At 47.0% G+C, this 16,612-nt stretch overlaps 1 gene segment (V, D, J or C); it reads right to left on the bottom strand.

Moving 5' to 3' along the window:
* Positions 1–3,668: 3,668 nt before the first annotated feature.
* LOC146009472 (M1-specific T cell receptor beta chain-like) lies at positions 3,669–15,660 on the bottom strand. The segment is given in 5 exon segments: positions 3,669–4,142; positions 8,046–8,152; positions 12,106–12,123; positions 12,923–13,249; positions 15,585–15,660. Coding segments are annotated over 5 exon segments (534 nt in total).
* Between the last annotated feature and the right edge of the window lie 952 nt (positions 15,661–16,612).

Genomic DNA, 16,612 nt, shown 5'->3' with positions numbered 1-16,612 from the left:
AGGCGGGGGGGAGCCACGCCGCCCACCTGGCAGCTCCGGCTACCGGCGAGTCACCCTACGGGGATGGGGTGGAGCGGGCGCCGCAGCAAGTCAGCCGTGGTGCGTGCTCAGGAGATGCACGGTCCACGGACGGGAGGGGAGGGGGTGCGGGCGCCGCAGCAAGTCAGCGGTAGTGCAGGTGACTTGCTCCGGCGCACGGGCGGGCAGGGGGAGGTCAGCAAGTCAGCGGTCGCGTGGGTGAGCAGTGCTGGTGGGGACTTAGCTGGCTTTACGGGGGGGGGGGGGAAAGAGGTGCGGGCACCACTCACCTTGCTCCACGCCACTGACCTGCTTCCAAGTGCCGCCCACCAGTGGCCGGCGCCCCAGGCAAATGCCTAAGGCTGCCTAGTGGTGGCGCCGGCCCTGGGGGTAGGAGCAGATAGCATTGCTCCCAACATGACCCTCTCCAGGAGGACACAATGCTCTGTTTCTGGAGTTCCCTCTTAATGTATGACTGTCATATCCTGTTTTAAACAGGTTTATGGATAAGAAAGGTGCTTCTACACAGGTGATGGTAGTCATAAATTAGGAGGATAGTCCAGGAACAGAATATTGGGTACTTGTGTATTATCACGGCGCCCACGTTTCTTACGTATGTCACCGTAGGAAAATCGCATCGCATTGCAGGGGCCATTTTAACGGCCATGTGATGCAATCCGATTTTCCTATGTAATTTATTCACTGCTCTCTTAGCCCCAGGGGATCGCATTGCACCTCCCGCATATATAGGGTGTACGATGCCATGACATTACCTATACAATTATATCATTGTATGACATACAATGAGGTTTTAGCCACCCCGAAGTGTGGCGAGTGCAGCGAGCCCTGCGAGGGTCGGCGGAACGCGTCCTCCGACCTTTTCATAACCCCACTATCCACGTCGGCGTGGAGTTGATTTTATATAGCAGGGGTGGCCAACCAATCAGAGGCGAAGAGCCAAAAAATTTGTTCTGGTAAAACAAAGAGCCGATACGCCAGTTTCATCTATCCGGCCAGCCGCCATATCTTTCAGTTTCCCGCTGTTCGCCGAGAATGGGATGCGCGTACATGTGAGACAATTGCGCATCCCTGGATGGAAGATATGGCATGCTGGCCAGATAGATGAAACTAGCTCCACCTGTAATATATATATATATATATATATATATATATATATATATATATATATATATACAGTGGTCGAAGTTAGACTTTAGATGTGGGGGTATGGATTGGAACTGAAGTATCGCTCTTCTTGAAAGTGTACCCATATATAAAGGTAAACTGTGTCCCCCAGCTTTTGTGGAGGTACAAATTGCAACCAAAAGTGGGGAAAGGTCCATGCTGGGATGTGTAGTCCCACAGGGTTCCTGTGCTTGAACTATACCAGGGCAAACTCAGGGGACTGGAGTAGAACTACAGTAGTATTCCCCACCTCACCACCTCCTCCCCCCCCCCCCCCCCAAGAAAAAAAAAAGACCAGCCTGGTCTCTTACCATCAACTGTGCTGGTGGGTGTATTCCAGGGTCCAGAGGGAGTGCAGAGGCTTGCCCAGCTGCTGGTTACCATCCCTGTGGTCCTGGCTGCTGCTGGGTTTTGGCAGGGGGCTGGATGATGTCTCCTCTTCTGAGGCACTCAGTGAACTGGCCTTCCTGGTGTTCATGAAGCTTGTGCTGCAATGGCAATGGAGGCCAGACACCAAGGGAATGAGGTGTGGGACCTGCTAGGAGGCCTCAGTCCCTGAGAGCTGCGGGGAGGCAGAAGGGCTGCAGGCAAGGAGCAAAGCTCGTCCCCTAGTGCTGCAGTGGCAGCAGAGGCCAGGAGCTGAGAGGAGGCTAGCAGGCAGGGAGCACAGCTGGCTAGTTCCCGGGTGCTGCGGAGGCCATCTGGCTCCAGTCGAGGAGCATTACTCTATTACAGCCGCTGGGGACACGTGCTGCTGGTGTTCTGTCGGCACTGGGACCCCATCTTCATTCCCAACACTCAGCCAGGCGGTGGTGCAACATGCAGTGTAGGACCCAGAGACGCAGGTTTTCAAATTGTCCCAGCGCCGCCAGGACACGGCAGTGGGAGGCGGAGCACAATGAGTGACCCGGCGGCCAGCACATGTGCTGTCGCGCTAGGAGGATGCTGGCATCAGCGTCTTCCAGCACCAGTTAAAGGGTAATGAAAGACATATTCCTAGTGCGACAGCGCATGCGCCAGCCGCTGGGTCACTCTTTGTGCTCCCACTGCCATGTCCCGGCAGCGCTGGAGCCGCACATTGTGAGGGGAAGAGCCGCATGCGGCTCGCGAGCCGCGGGTTGGCCACCCCTGTTATATAGTGTGGCATGCGCAGCGAGCCACCGAGCCCGAAGCAGGTATTCCAAGTCCGCTCGCCACGCTTTGGGCTCGGTGACTGGCTGCGCTCGCCACACTATATAAAATCAACTCCACCCCAACGTGGATAGTAGGGCTATGAAAAGGTCGGAGGAAGCGTTCCGCTGCGCTCGCCACGCTTCGGGGTGGCGTGGATAGTGGGGGAGTGCCTAAAACCTGGATAGTGGGGGAGTGACCGATTTACCCACCATAGTGTTATACGCCAGTGACACTCTGTTCATACTGGGCAGTTAAATCCCCTAGTTTAAGTGTAATGCAAAAGGTTATGGGTTTGAATCCTAGATATGGCAGTATATTGAAATGCGTTATTAAATAATGGGTATTGTAACTAAATGACAAAACCTCTGAAATGAATAAATGCATAGGCTTTCTCTGGGGTCAGCTTCTTGCCCCACAAGTGCATGAACCTTATGTCACTAATACCCCCTGCAGACAGAAAAGTCTGAAAATCCCGGCAAATACAGTACACAGCATTTCAAATGCCGTGTCATTTTGCCGGGAGCAGCCTGACCCCCCTTCACACAGAAGAACAAATTATCGGGTTGAAAACTTCTACCCGGTAATTTGCTGAATAACACGGGTATTTATTCTGTGTGAAAGGGTCAACCCGGGTCATAAATCCCATGTCTTCGACCCTGGTCAATTCTAGGATCGGAGACACGGGACTTACAACGTGGGTGTGCCCTTTCACACAGAAAAAGGACCCGTGTTATTCACAAAATTACCGGGTGGAACTGCTTCAGTTTTCTGTCTGAAAGTGGTATCAATTCTCCTTCTGGCACAGGACACCAAAAAGCCTTGTTCGGGGTCTGATACGCTCCACGGAGCTACCTGTAACATTGCGCAGAACAACCAGATTGGAAAACTTTGTCCTTTATTTGGTAGAGATTATAGACATCATTGTGTACTGTCTGCAATATGCCGGAAATAGAAATGTCTGTATATATAATGCAGGACGAGCTTCATTACAGACAGGTAATATATTATATATAAGGGATGCAGTTAAAATCCCGGCGGTCGGGATCCCGGCGTTCAGAATCCCGACGCCGGAATCCCGACCGCCGAAATGCCGACACATTCTCCCTCCTGGGGTGTCCACGACACCCCTGGAGGGAGAATAAATTAGTGTGCCGAGCGTAGCGAGGCACCGGGCCCGCTGCGTGGCGAGCGCAGCGAGCCCGCAAGGGGGGGCGATCCACGTCCCCCCCTTGTCGGCATTTCGGCGGTCGGGATTCGGGCGTCGGGATTCTGAACGCCGGGATCCCGACCGCCGGAATTCAATACTGAATCCATATATAATGCAGGACGAGCTTCATTACGGACAGGAATATATTATATATAATGCAGGACGAGCTTTATTACGGACAGGAATATATTATATATAATGCAGGACGAGCTTCATTAGCTGACAGGAATATATTATATATAATGCAGGACGAGCTTCATTACAGACAGGTATATATTATATATAATGCAGGACAAGCTTCAGTACAGACAGGTATATATTATATATATAATGCAGGACGAGCTTCATTACAGACAGGTATATATTATATATATAATGCAGGACGAGCTTCATTAGCGGACATTATATAACAGTAAATATGGTACAGGAGCTGATCCCCAGGAATACGCCGTTCTCCTCTCCGGTCTGTGTCCTCTCATCACTGCTCCGTCACAGGACTAATGAGACATTTGGACATAAAGCTGCACACTGCAAACCTCTAATAGAGACCTGCAATAACCTAAAACATAGGAAAAGTAACATCAACAGTAATGTACTCAAAGATTATCTTACAAAACAATAAGTATACAGATATATCGGTCCCCTATATAATACAGCCCATCTGTCACCTATATAATACTGCCCACCTGTCACCTATATAACACAGCCCGTCTGTCACCTATATAATACAGGGTTGCCGACCCTCCGAAAATAGGGTCCTTCCTCCCGGCCCCCGAAAGGTGGGCAACCCTCCCGGAATCAGGGGGACCCCCACTGAGCCCCCCGATCGCGGCATTTATATGCCGCAATCCGCGGGTCTCAGGGGAGGGGGCGGAGCTAAAACGGCACAATCGTGCCGTTTTAGCCATGCCCCCTCCATGGATAAAAGTTATTTCGGCTATTTGTCGTAATGGGGGCGGGGCTTAATGACGTCACCGTTAAGCCCCGCCCCCAAAACGCGTAATGCAAGATTCCTCTCCGGGCTTCTCCCGGAGAGGATTTTTTAAAAGTCGGCAACCCTGATATAATACAACCCACCTGTCACCTACTGTATATAATACAGGCCCGCTGTCACCTATATAATACAGCCCATCTGTCACCTATATAACACAGCCCACCTGTCACCTATATAACATGTATAAGCATTCTCAGAATCATGGGAAACATGATGCTTCTGGTTCCTAGTGAATTAATAGCCTGCATTATGGGTTCACGCCACAAAATGGCTGCCTACGTGTACCTCAGTGATGTTCCTAGTTCCTAGTAAATGAATAGCCCGCATTATGGGTTATTATTATTATTATTATAATTTTATTTATAAGGCGCCACAAGTGTTTCGCAGCGCCGTACAAAGGAACAATACAGGGAGACAAAACTTGGCATAACATTGAATAAATAACAAAAATACAGTACAAATAAAGAGCACCACAGTTCAATACACATTACAGCTTAAATGTAAGTAGTGAGGACCCAATCAACATACAACTAGAGGCTTGAGGCCAATGATGGAGATGAGTATGAAGATGGTCACTGAGTGTTGGGTAAAGGAGAGCTGTGAGTGAAATGTGAAGAGAAGTGGGCTTTGACAACAGGAGGGAAGAGGGCCCTACTCGGAGGAGCTTACAATCTAGTAGGAAGGGGAGACAGACAGATTACAAGAGGTGCAAGCGAGGGGGTGGTGGTTAGATAGCAGGATGTAAACAGGCAAGGGGTCAGAGAACCAGCTGGTTTATGCAGTGGAAGGGTACGCTTTGATGAATAGGTGAGTTTTCAGTGCCCGTTTGAAGCTTTGCAAGGTCGGGGAGAGTCTAATGGAGCGAGGGAGTGCGTTCCACTGAAGGGGTGCAGCACGGGCAAAGTCCTGTACTCTAGCATGGGAAGCAGTGATCAGGGTGGAGGAGAGACGACAGTCGTCAGCTGACCGTAGAGGGCGGGAGGGTGTATGAATGGAGATGAGGTTAGAGATATATGGAGCAATGGAATTAGAGATGGCCCTGTATGTGAGTGTGAGGTGTTTAAAGAGGATTCTGTAGGGGAATGGGAGCCAGTGCAGATTTTGTTGAAGGGGAGTAGCAGAGTTAGAGCGGCGGGAGAGGAAGATAAGCCTGGCTGCAGCATTGAGGACAGATTGGAGAGGAGCTAGTTGGGATTGAGCGAGGCCAGTGAGAAGAGCATTACAGTAGTCAAGCCGTGAGATGACTAATGAGTGGATGATCAGCTTAGTTGCACTCTGTGAGAGAAAGGGCCTGATGCGAGCAATGTTGCGTAACTGGAACCGACAAGAATGGGCCAGGGCTTGGATGTGGGGTGCAAAGGAGAGGGAGGAGTCAAGAGTGACACCCAGGCAGCGGAGTTGGGGAACAGGGGAGATGATGGTGTTGTTAACAGTGATAGAGATATTAGTAGGGGGCATAGCTCTGGGTGGGGGAAAGATAATAAGTTCGGTTTTGTCCATATTCAGCTTCAGAAATCGCTCAGACATCCAGGTAGAGATGACAGCGAGGCAGTTGGAAACTTGAGAGAAAACAGTGGGGGACAGATCAGGAGAGGAGAGGTAGATTTGGGTGTCATCTGCATAGAGGCGATATTGGAAGCCAAAGGAGTTAATGAGTGCACCCAGAGAGGAGGTGTACAGAGAGAACAGAATGGGGCCAAGGACAGAACCCTGAGGGACCCCGACAGGAAGGATAGAAGGTGGTGAGGTAGAGCCAGAGGCAGAGACTGAGAAGGAACGGTTGAAGAGGTAAGAGGAAAACCAGTTGACGACTGTGCCAGAGAGGCCAATGTTTTGGAGTGTGTGGAGGAGGAGAGGGTGATCCACAGTGTCAAAGGCAGCAGATAGGTCCAAAAGGATAAGCAGGGAGAAGTGACCCTTGGATTTGGCTGACAGCAGGTCATTGGTGACTTTCACTAGGGCGGTCTCAGTGGAGTGAAGTGGGCGAAAGCCAGATTGAAGGGGATCTAGGATGGAGTGGTCAGACAGGTAGCTGGTGAGACGCCTGTAAACCAGCCGTTCTAGTATTTTAGAGGCAAATGGGAGAAGAGAGATAGGGCGGTAGCTTGTGGGAGATAAAGGGTCCAGGTTAGGTTTTTTAAGAATAATTAAGGTCACAAAATGGCTGCCTACGTGTACCTCAGCGATGTTCCTGGTTCCTAGTGAAATAATAGCCCGCATTATGGGTTCTGGTCACAAAATGGCTGCCTACGTGCACCTCAGCGATGTTCCTGGTTCCTAGTAAATTAATAGTCTACATTATGGGTTCAGGCTACAAAATGGCTGCCTACGTGCACCTCAGCGATATGTTCCTAGTGAATTAATAGCCTGTATTATGGGTTCAGGTCACAAAATGGCTGCCTACGTGTTCCTCAGCGATGTTCCTGGTTCCTAGTGAATTAGTAGCCTGCATTATGGGTTCAGGTCACAAAATGGCTGCCTACGTGCACCTCAGCAAAGTTCCTGGTTCCTAGTAAATTAATAGCCTGCATTATGGGTCCAGGTCACAAAATGGCTGCCTATGTGTACCTCAGCGATGTTCCTAGTAAATTAATAGCCTGCATCCTTATAATCATGGGTTCACGCCACAAAATGGCCGCCTACGTGTACCTCAGTGATGTTCCTGGTTATTAGTAAATTAATAGCCTGCATTTTCATGATTATGGGTTCAGGTCACAAAATGGCTGCCTCAATATTGTGCTGGTAATAACATTGTCATCAGTGTTATTGATTACATAACGTACAACAGCCTAGGACGCTCCCCTATCACACCTAAAGCTGGCCGTGCACCTTAAAATATCCGTTCAACCATCCAAGTAGTTGTCTGGTTGAAACAATAAACTGGTAATGTATGGGGAAATCCGTCATTGGCTCCCAAACACTGGAAAATGGACAAATCCGGCCGTTCACTGGGGTCTGCCCATCGTATCATGACCGTGCCCACAAAAATGGTGGACACGCCCATAGAAACGCTGGGCAGTCCCCAGCAAATACCTGCTCGGGGTGGGGGGATGATGGGCGGGATTCTCTAACATCCGCCGGCTACCTCAGACATAATTATCGCATATGCACTAACATAAGCGATAATTATCACAAAGGACAGCTCTTGCGTTCAGAGCTGTCCTTTGCATTGTGGCTGGCGATGCGTAGCGGCTTCCCCCCTCCCTCCCAGCTGCTGCCGTGGGGCGGGCTCTCCTCATTTTCAATGCAGGGAGGAGGAGGTCACTGGTGCTGGCAGCACAGCGCTGTGCTGCCCGGACACAGGTGAGGGGTGTCAGATGTTGAATTCGGCAGGGTGACATGTACCAGCAACTATATGCAGGCTAGCAGGCAGGGCTGAATCGGACCCTATGAGTGTCGACACAGTAACTTCATATCCTCGATCACACGTGTAAATACTACACGTATTGGTATGACGTAAACGTGTACCTTTTTCCTCCACAGCACGGCGATTACAATCAGTCCGTACACGCCACTTTTGCACAGGACCAGGATGTAGGAAATCTTCCCCTGATAGATGGACATCCTGAACTTCTCTGGGAATAAGAATACAGGTGTGAGACGTCGGCACCTCGTACTGACATATGTGACGTGACCATCTACAGACAGACAAATCCCGCTCTGCTGAGGAAACGCTACGACACGGTTATTACCCACACCGTCAGCACCAGCCCTGCATTACCCCAACTCTGTGCTCTGGGTCCATTATATGATTATATCTGTATGTTTATCACCTTGCTGCTGGTTCCGGATCCCAATACCTATAGTGTGAACATAGACCGCCATAATGGCGACATGCAGAAGCTCAACAACAAAATGGTAGACACAAGTTCAAATTGTCGACACCTGTCAACATTGACCCCCAATTACTTCACCATGCTTCAGGCCAGGTGCCACTGCTGCACTCAGCACAAATTACCGTTCCCAGTTGGAGCCTGTGTGGATGTTAAAGTATGGAAAGAAATCCCCAAAAATGAAGAACAAAAAAATGAAAACTCGTGTCCACCTTTTCAGGTCGACCTTTTCCCTGTGTATTCCAGATTCCTTTGTACTATAGGTCAGAATCAGCATGAATTGTAAAAGCAAAATCTTTCTCTTATGGGCAAAACTATGTGGAGTTATACTATTTGTGGTGTTCATAAAGGACATGAAATAATATTGATGAAATTCTGTCTTCTGGAAAAACTTCTAATAGATGTCAATTTGTTTTTACATTTTTATTTGATTCATTGTACAGTATGTACATAGCCACTAAGTTGTGATTCTATTTAGCGCACCTCTATTTTGTTTATATATATATATATATATATATATATATATATATATATAAAGAAGAGAGGTTCAGAGTGCGCCTAGGTTTTCACAGTACAAATAATATAAAATCATCCAATATAATAAGCACAAGGTAAAATTTAATATATAATAATTTTTAATAAATGTGTTTTCCAAAAGATGTTGATGGGTCAACGCGTTTCATCAATAGCTTGACTTCATCAGGGGCATTGAAAGCAGGTTGATACAAAGCAGGTTCACACTGCGAATCATAACAAATCCGTGAGATTTACAAATCGATAAAAAATTCACATAAAATATATGTCAGTTGGTAAAAAAAGAAGGACATGATGGAGATGAGGAAAATGATCTGAAGAGGATGAGGAGAGTGGAGAGACAATTATTTAAAATGATTTTTATAAGATTAAAGATTTAAGTCAAGCTAATGACGAAACGTGTTGGCCCATCAACATCTTTTGGAAAACATATTTATTAAAAATTATTTTATATTCTATTATATATTGAATTTTACCTTGTGTTTATTATATTGGATGATTTTAGATCTGCTATTCTGCATACCTGCAAGTTAACCCTTTCAGGACCTGTTAACTCTGTGCTCATTATTACTAATAAACCTACATTCCTGGTTAAGCTTCCAAAAAGTGTGTCGTCTAACAACACCACAAGCACCGCTATATACCCTGCCAGCAAGCACCGCTATATACCCTGCCAGCAAGCACCGCTATATACCCTGCCAACAAGCACCTCTATATACCCTGCCAACAAGCACCACTATATACCCTGCCAACAAGCACCGCTATATACCCTGCCAACAATCACCTCTATACACCCTGCCAACAATCACCTCTATACACCCTGCCAACAAGCACCGCTATAAACCCTGCCAACAAGCACCGCTATATACCCTGCCAACAAGCACCGCTATATACCCTGCCAACAATCACCTCTATACACCCTGCCAACAATCACCTCTATACACCCTGCCAACAAGCACCGCTATACACCCTGCCAACAAGCACCGCTATATACCCTGCCAACAAGCACCGCTATATACCCTGCCAACAAGCACCGCTATATACCCTGCCAAAAAGCACCGCTATATACCCTGCCAACAATCACCTCTATACACCCTGCCAACAATCACCTCTATATACCCTGCCAGCAAGCACCGTTATATACCCTGCCAACAAGCACCGCTATATACCCTGCCAACAAGCACCGCTATATACCCTGCCAACAAGCACCGCTATATACCCTGCCAACAAGCACCGCTATATACCCTGCCAACAAGCACCTCTATACACCCTGCCAACAATCACCTCTATATACCCTGCCAACAAGCACCGCTATATACCCTGCCAACAAGCACCGCTATATACCCTGCCAACAAGCACCGCTATATACCCTGTCAAAAAGCACCGCTATATACCCTGCCAACAATCACCTCTATATACCCTGCCAACAATCACCTCTATATACCCTGCCAGCAAGCACCGTTATATACCCTGCCAACAAGCACCGCTATATACCCTGCCAACAAGCACCGCTATATACCCTGCCAACAAGCACAGCTATATACCCTGCCAACAAGCACCGCTATATACCCTGCCAACAAGCACCGCTATACACCCTGCCAACAATCACCTCTATACACCCTGCCAACAATCACCTCTATACACCCTGCCAACAAGCACCGCTATATACCCTGCCAACAAGCACCGCTATATACCCTGCCAACAAGCACCGCTATATACCCTGCCAACAAGCACCACTATATACCCTGCCAGCAAGCACCGTTATATACCCTGCCAACAAGCACCGCTATATACCCTGCCAACAAGCACCGCTATATACCCTGCCAACAAGCACCGCTATATACCCTGCCAACAAGCACCGCTATATACCCTGCCAACAAGCACCGCTATATACCCTGCCAACAATCACCGCTATATACCCTGCCAGCAAGCACCGTTATATACCCTGCCAACAAGCACCGTTATATACCCTGCCAACAAGCACCGCTATATACCCTGCCAACAAGCACCGCTATATACCCTGTCAAAAAGCACCGCTATATACCCTGCCAACAATCACCTCTATATACCCTGCCAACAAGCACCGTTATATACCCTGCCAGCAAGCACCGTTATATACCCTGCCAGCAAGCACCGCTATATACCCTGCCAACAAGCACCGCTATATACCCTGCCAACAAGCACAGCTATATACCCTGCCAACAAGCACCGCTATATACCCTGCCAACAAGCACCGCTATATACCCTGCCAACAATCACCTCTATACACCCTGCCAACAATCACCTCTATATACCCTGCCAACAAGCACCGCTATATACCCTGCCAACAAGCACCGCTATATACCCTGCCAACAAGCACCGCTATATACCCTGCCAACAAGCACCGCTATATACCCTGCCAGCAAGCACCGTTATATACCCTGCCAACAAGCACCGCTATATACCCTGCCAACAAGCACCGCTATATACCCTGCCAACAAGCACCGCTATATACCCTGCCAACAAGCACCGCTATATACCCTGCCAACAATCACCGCTATATACCCTGCCAGCAAGTACCGTTATATACCCTGCCAACAAGCACCGTTATATACCCTGCCAACAAGCACCGCTATATACCCTGCCAACAAGCACCACTATATACTCTGCCAACAAGCACCGCTATATACCCTGCAAACAATCACCTCTATACACCCTGCCAACAATCACCTCTATATACCCTGCCAACAAGCACCGTTATAGACCCTGCCAGCAAGCACCGTTATATACCCTGCCAACAAGCACCGTTATATACCCTGCCAACAAGCACCGCTATATACCCTGCCAACAAGCACCGCTATATACCCTGCCAACAAGCACCGCTATATACCCTGCCAACAACTTTTACAGTTTTGCGCTGCTTTCAGCTCAGAAGCCACCCAGTATGTATGCCCCGGCATTGAGTGGGGAGCGGTTATGTGCACTCCAGCATCATCGCTGGCCACCGCCGCTCATCTGTTGGTATTACCAGCAGAGGACTTGTCCTACTATGGAAAGCCATCCACCAGCGGGAAAATCACCCAGTGTGTATGTACCTTACTGAATTAAGCTCTGTCTGCTACAGCGGCTGTTACAGCGCTGATATCAATGTATAGAAGAAGCACATCGGCAGCTGTACGCACCTTTAGTGACTCCGCAATCTGCAAATAAAGGAACAGAGACAGAATTACTTCACTGAGTCACCGTGTTCACACATTACTTATTATACACCTTATTACACTGACGCCATCATTATGTCATATACACCAAATGTATCTATTGTATCTATCTATCTACTGTATCTATCTATCTATCTATTTATCTACTGTATCTATCTATCTACTGTATCTATTATATATTTCGATCTACTGTATCTATCTACCTACTGTATTTATTGGCTCTACCTATCTATCTATAGATCTAGTCACACCCACCCTCCTGTGATGCATATAGATCTAGCCACACCCACCCTCCGGTGATGCATATAGATCTAGCCACACCCACCCTCCGGTGATGCATATAGATCTAGTCACACCCACCCTCCGGTGATGCATATAGATCTAGCCACACCCACCCTCCTGTGATGCATATAGATCTAGCCACACCCACCCTCCGGTGATGCATATAGATCTAGCCACACCCACCCTCCTGTGATGCATATAGATCTAGCCACACCCACCCTCCTGGGATGCATACGCATTGTGGTACGGATGTTGCGGCCAGTGTGCCCGGGAATGAGCACATGTATGTCTATGGTTGGTCCCAGCGAATGCTGCATCATGCTTGTATGTCCATGCGCACACATCGCAGTAACACTGAGCGCGGCTACATCTGTATCTATCTCCATGCGATGCCTCCTCTGGTTGCCTTGCAGCCATTATTCGCCACCATATATGCACCTCCCGGTACATCCCCTTCCCCGTGCTCCGATATGATAACACCTGGGGGTCCCGCACTTACCTGTTTCTCCATTGATCTCTTTGGAATCTACCATCTGGCCATCTAGGAACGCGGCCTCACATCTGAAGGTGGCCTCTGGGTTGTAGTATTCGGACCTGGTCAGGGTGAGGCGCTTGTAGGTGGAATAGAAGCCATCAGCATTCTTCTGGGCCTTAGGATAGTAGACGTTCTCCCTGTGTATCCCCTGCACAAACCACTTTATGTGCACGTGCTCCGGGTAGAAACCGGTCGCCACACACACCAGCGACACCAGATTGTGGTCTCTCAGCTCCTTTCTGAGCGGGCGGAAGATTTTCACTTTGGGCCCTGTCTGGTTCCTGCCGTTTTCTACAGAGACAGGAATGAGACATGGGACGGATTAAGCGGTGGGCTACACACCGAGGCCCTGGTTGTGGCAGACAGAGCAGGACCAATGGGGAAGGGGCATGGACTGGGAACCTTGGAGAGAGATAAAGGGGGCTATGTACTAAGCCTTGGGGAGAGATAAAGTACAGACCAACTGCTAACTGCCATGTTACAGGCTGGGTTTGAAAAACACCACCTATAAACTGGCAGTTAGGTGCTGCTTGGTGGGTACTTTATCACAAGGTTTGATACATCCGCCTTGTGTCAGCTCAGCCCCGGCTCTGCCACAGTACAGTATTACTATATTCACCAGCAATATGGGCTCTGATCACCGCAATCGCAGGAAAGAGCCCTTATTGCATGGGAATGCCTAGTGTACGGGGGTCTTGCGTATCACTCCCTATAAGTCTATTAAAGGAAACTCTGATTCCATGTACACAATATGGCCCCGGGGAAGAGATATCTACATGTAACTGACCAACATCCAGGTGACCAGCAATAGCCACAGGAATCCCAGGCGGCCATCTTTGCTTCTGTCAACGGACCTATTGCCAATATTCAGGTTAACGAAAATAAAGTTCAGATTCACATTTGGCTGACATAGCTAAGGTGGACGGGGTTGGAATGTCAGCACAAGCATTAGCTTGGCAATTTCTACAGTCAAAAGGTCAACATGAGTTTTTCGTGTTTTTTACTGTCCCGAATGTGGACATGGACACCGTCAAAGTGTATCGCTGCGCTCGCCATGCTTCGGGCACGGTGCCTATCTGTGCTCGGCACACAATTGTATTCTCCCTCCACGCCGTAGTGGATGGTAGGGCATGAAATAACGCCCGTCGGCACATGTCGGCTCCAAAAAAATTGTGAAAAACTATTGTTGACATTTTGACTGTCGACATGGTTGACCTAATTCTTGTGTCGACCTTTCAACCCTGTCGACCTTAGCCAGGTCAACCTACTGTATTTCAGGTGTCTACCTAAGGCCTGTCGATCTTAATAGGGTTTATCTAATGACCTAAATCCTGTTGGGGACGGGACCCAGGTGTAAGCATTATATACATTTATGTTTCATATACACGTATACATTACCTATACCTTATACATATACAGTACTGTAATCTGTAGATGGTTGTATACATTAACTATACCTTATACACATACAGTACTGTAGTCTGTAGATGACTATATAAATTACCTATACCTTATACACATACAGTACTGTAGATGATTGTATACATTACCTATACCTTATACACATACAGTACTGTAGTCTGTAGATGACTATAACTATACCTTATACACATACAGTACTGTAGTCTGTAGATGACTATATAAATTACCTATACCTTATACACATACAGTACTGTAGTCTGTAGATGACTGTATACATTACCTATACCTTATACACATACAGTACTGTAGATGATTGTATACATTACCTATACCTTATACACATACAGTACTGTAGTCTGTAGATGACTATAACTATACCTTATACACATACAGTACTGTAGTCTGTAGATGACTATATAAATTACCTATACCTTATACACATACAGTACTGTAGTCTGTAGATGACTGTATACATTACCTATACCTTATACACATACAGTACTGTAGATGATTGTATACATTACCTATACCTTATACACATACAGTACTGTAGTCTGTAGATGACTATAACTATACCTTATACACATACAGTACTGTAGTCTGTAGGTGACTATAACTATACCTTATACACATACAGTACTGTAGTCTGTAGATGACTGTATAAATTGCCTATACCTTATACACATACAGTACTGTAGTCTGTAGATGACTATATACATTACCTATACCTTATATACACACACACACACACACACAGTACTGTAGTCTGTAGATGATTGCATACAATATTTTCAATCATTTTGTACATGAGAGCAGCTTTGCGACATGTACCCATCAGAATTGGAGCTGTCACTGTACCACAGTCATGCTCAGGACATGTTGGATAACGGCATATTTGGGATATGGAGACTCCTGTACAGAGACATCCGCTTCGCTGGGCTAGATAAATACTATACGGCCATAATAGACCTGGGATATGATCATTTGGAACCCTCTATATTCCCTAATTCCATTATATACAGAACCTTTACACAACATATTAGTTACTCCGAGTTATCTTCTAAGTGTAATGCACACTAAGGCATACAGCTTACGTACAGCACTTTCCTGTCTATTACTGGACATAGGAGCTAACAATCAATTTACTACTTGCAAAGAAAATACACAATAAAGAATTTTGAAAACAAGATTCCAGTGATCTCACCAATGACGGAGAGTACCGTCCCCCCTCCGAACTCCTGCTTGTTTCCAGCATTCACAGCCATATACTGGTGTATAAATACCCTGCATCCTGGTACCCCATATATACCCCAAACTTACCCAGCACGCTGACAATGATCCCACTTCCAAAATAGAAGAGGGGAGCCTTAGTAACCTCAGTATGGCCCTACAGCACTCATTGGGCCCTATAGTACTCAGTGGGGTCCTTTAGTACTTAGTGGGGCCCTTTAGTACTCAGTGGGGCCCTACAGCACTCAGTGGGGCCCTACAGCACTCAGTGGGGCCCTACAGCACCCTAGCAAATGATGGCCAGCACTGGACATCTCCTGGCCTGGACCAGGTTCCTAGCCAGCAAATAAGCAGAGGCAATATTGGGGTGTCAGAGGGTAAGTGGGGGACAGTTGTTAGTTACATCATATCTAATCTATGGAGATATATTATACCAGTATGGGTGCATGTACTTTATCTGTATTATGCTGCTGCCCCACTAGCCACAATAATACATTGCTCTTTATATACAGCACTCAATCACTCAACATTCCTGATGTAACATGTCCTTCTGCCCACACACAACTATATATATATATATATATATATATATATATATATACACATACACACATATACATATATACATACAGTATATACACATTCTAATGATCGGTTCTCCCCCTCTAATCCATATATGTCTCTATTTATGACCCTTATTACCATTTTAATTGTAAGCTCTTCAGGAAAGAGAGGTCAGCCATAATATTCTCTCTTGTACTTAGTTTATCCCTGTTATGTTGATAATGATGACAGCAGATATACAACACAGTTACTATAGACGAGCTGGACAAAGTGTAACATTAATAGGTACATAATGATATATATTTGCCATTCTATTGGACTGTGTTCCGACACTCCTGGGACTGTGCGGGGGACATAAGAGATGGCCCCCAAATATAATTATTATGATATGGATTCACTACAGTATATCACTATAATTATATTTGTAAATTCACAAGA

This window comes from Crinia signifera, chromosome 6 (genome assembly GCF_055691185.1).
Source record: "Crinia signifera chromosome 6, ASM5569118v1, whole genome shotgun sequence".
NCBI lineage: Eukaryota > Metazoa > Chordata > Amphibia > Anura > Myobatrachidae > Crinia > Crinia signifera.
The sequence above is the reverse complement of the archived record's forward strand: the minus strand, read 5'-3'. Positions and strand labels throughout refer to the sequence as shown.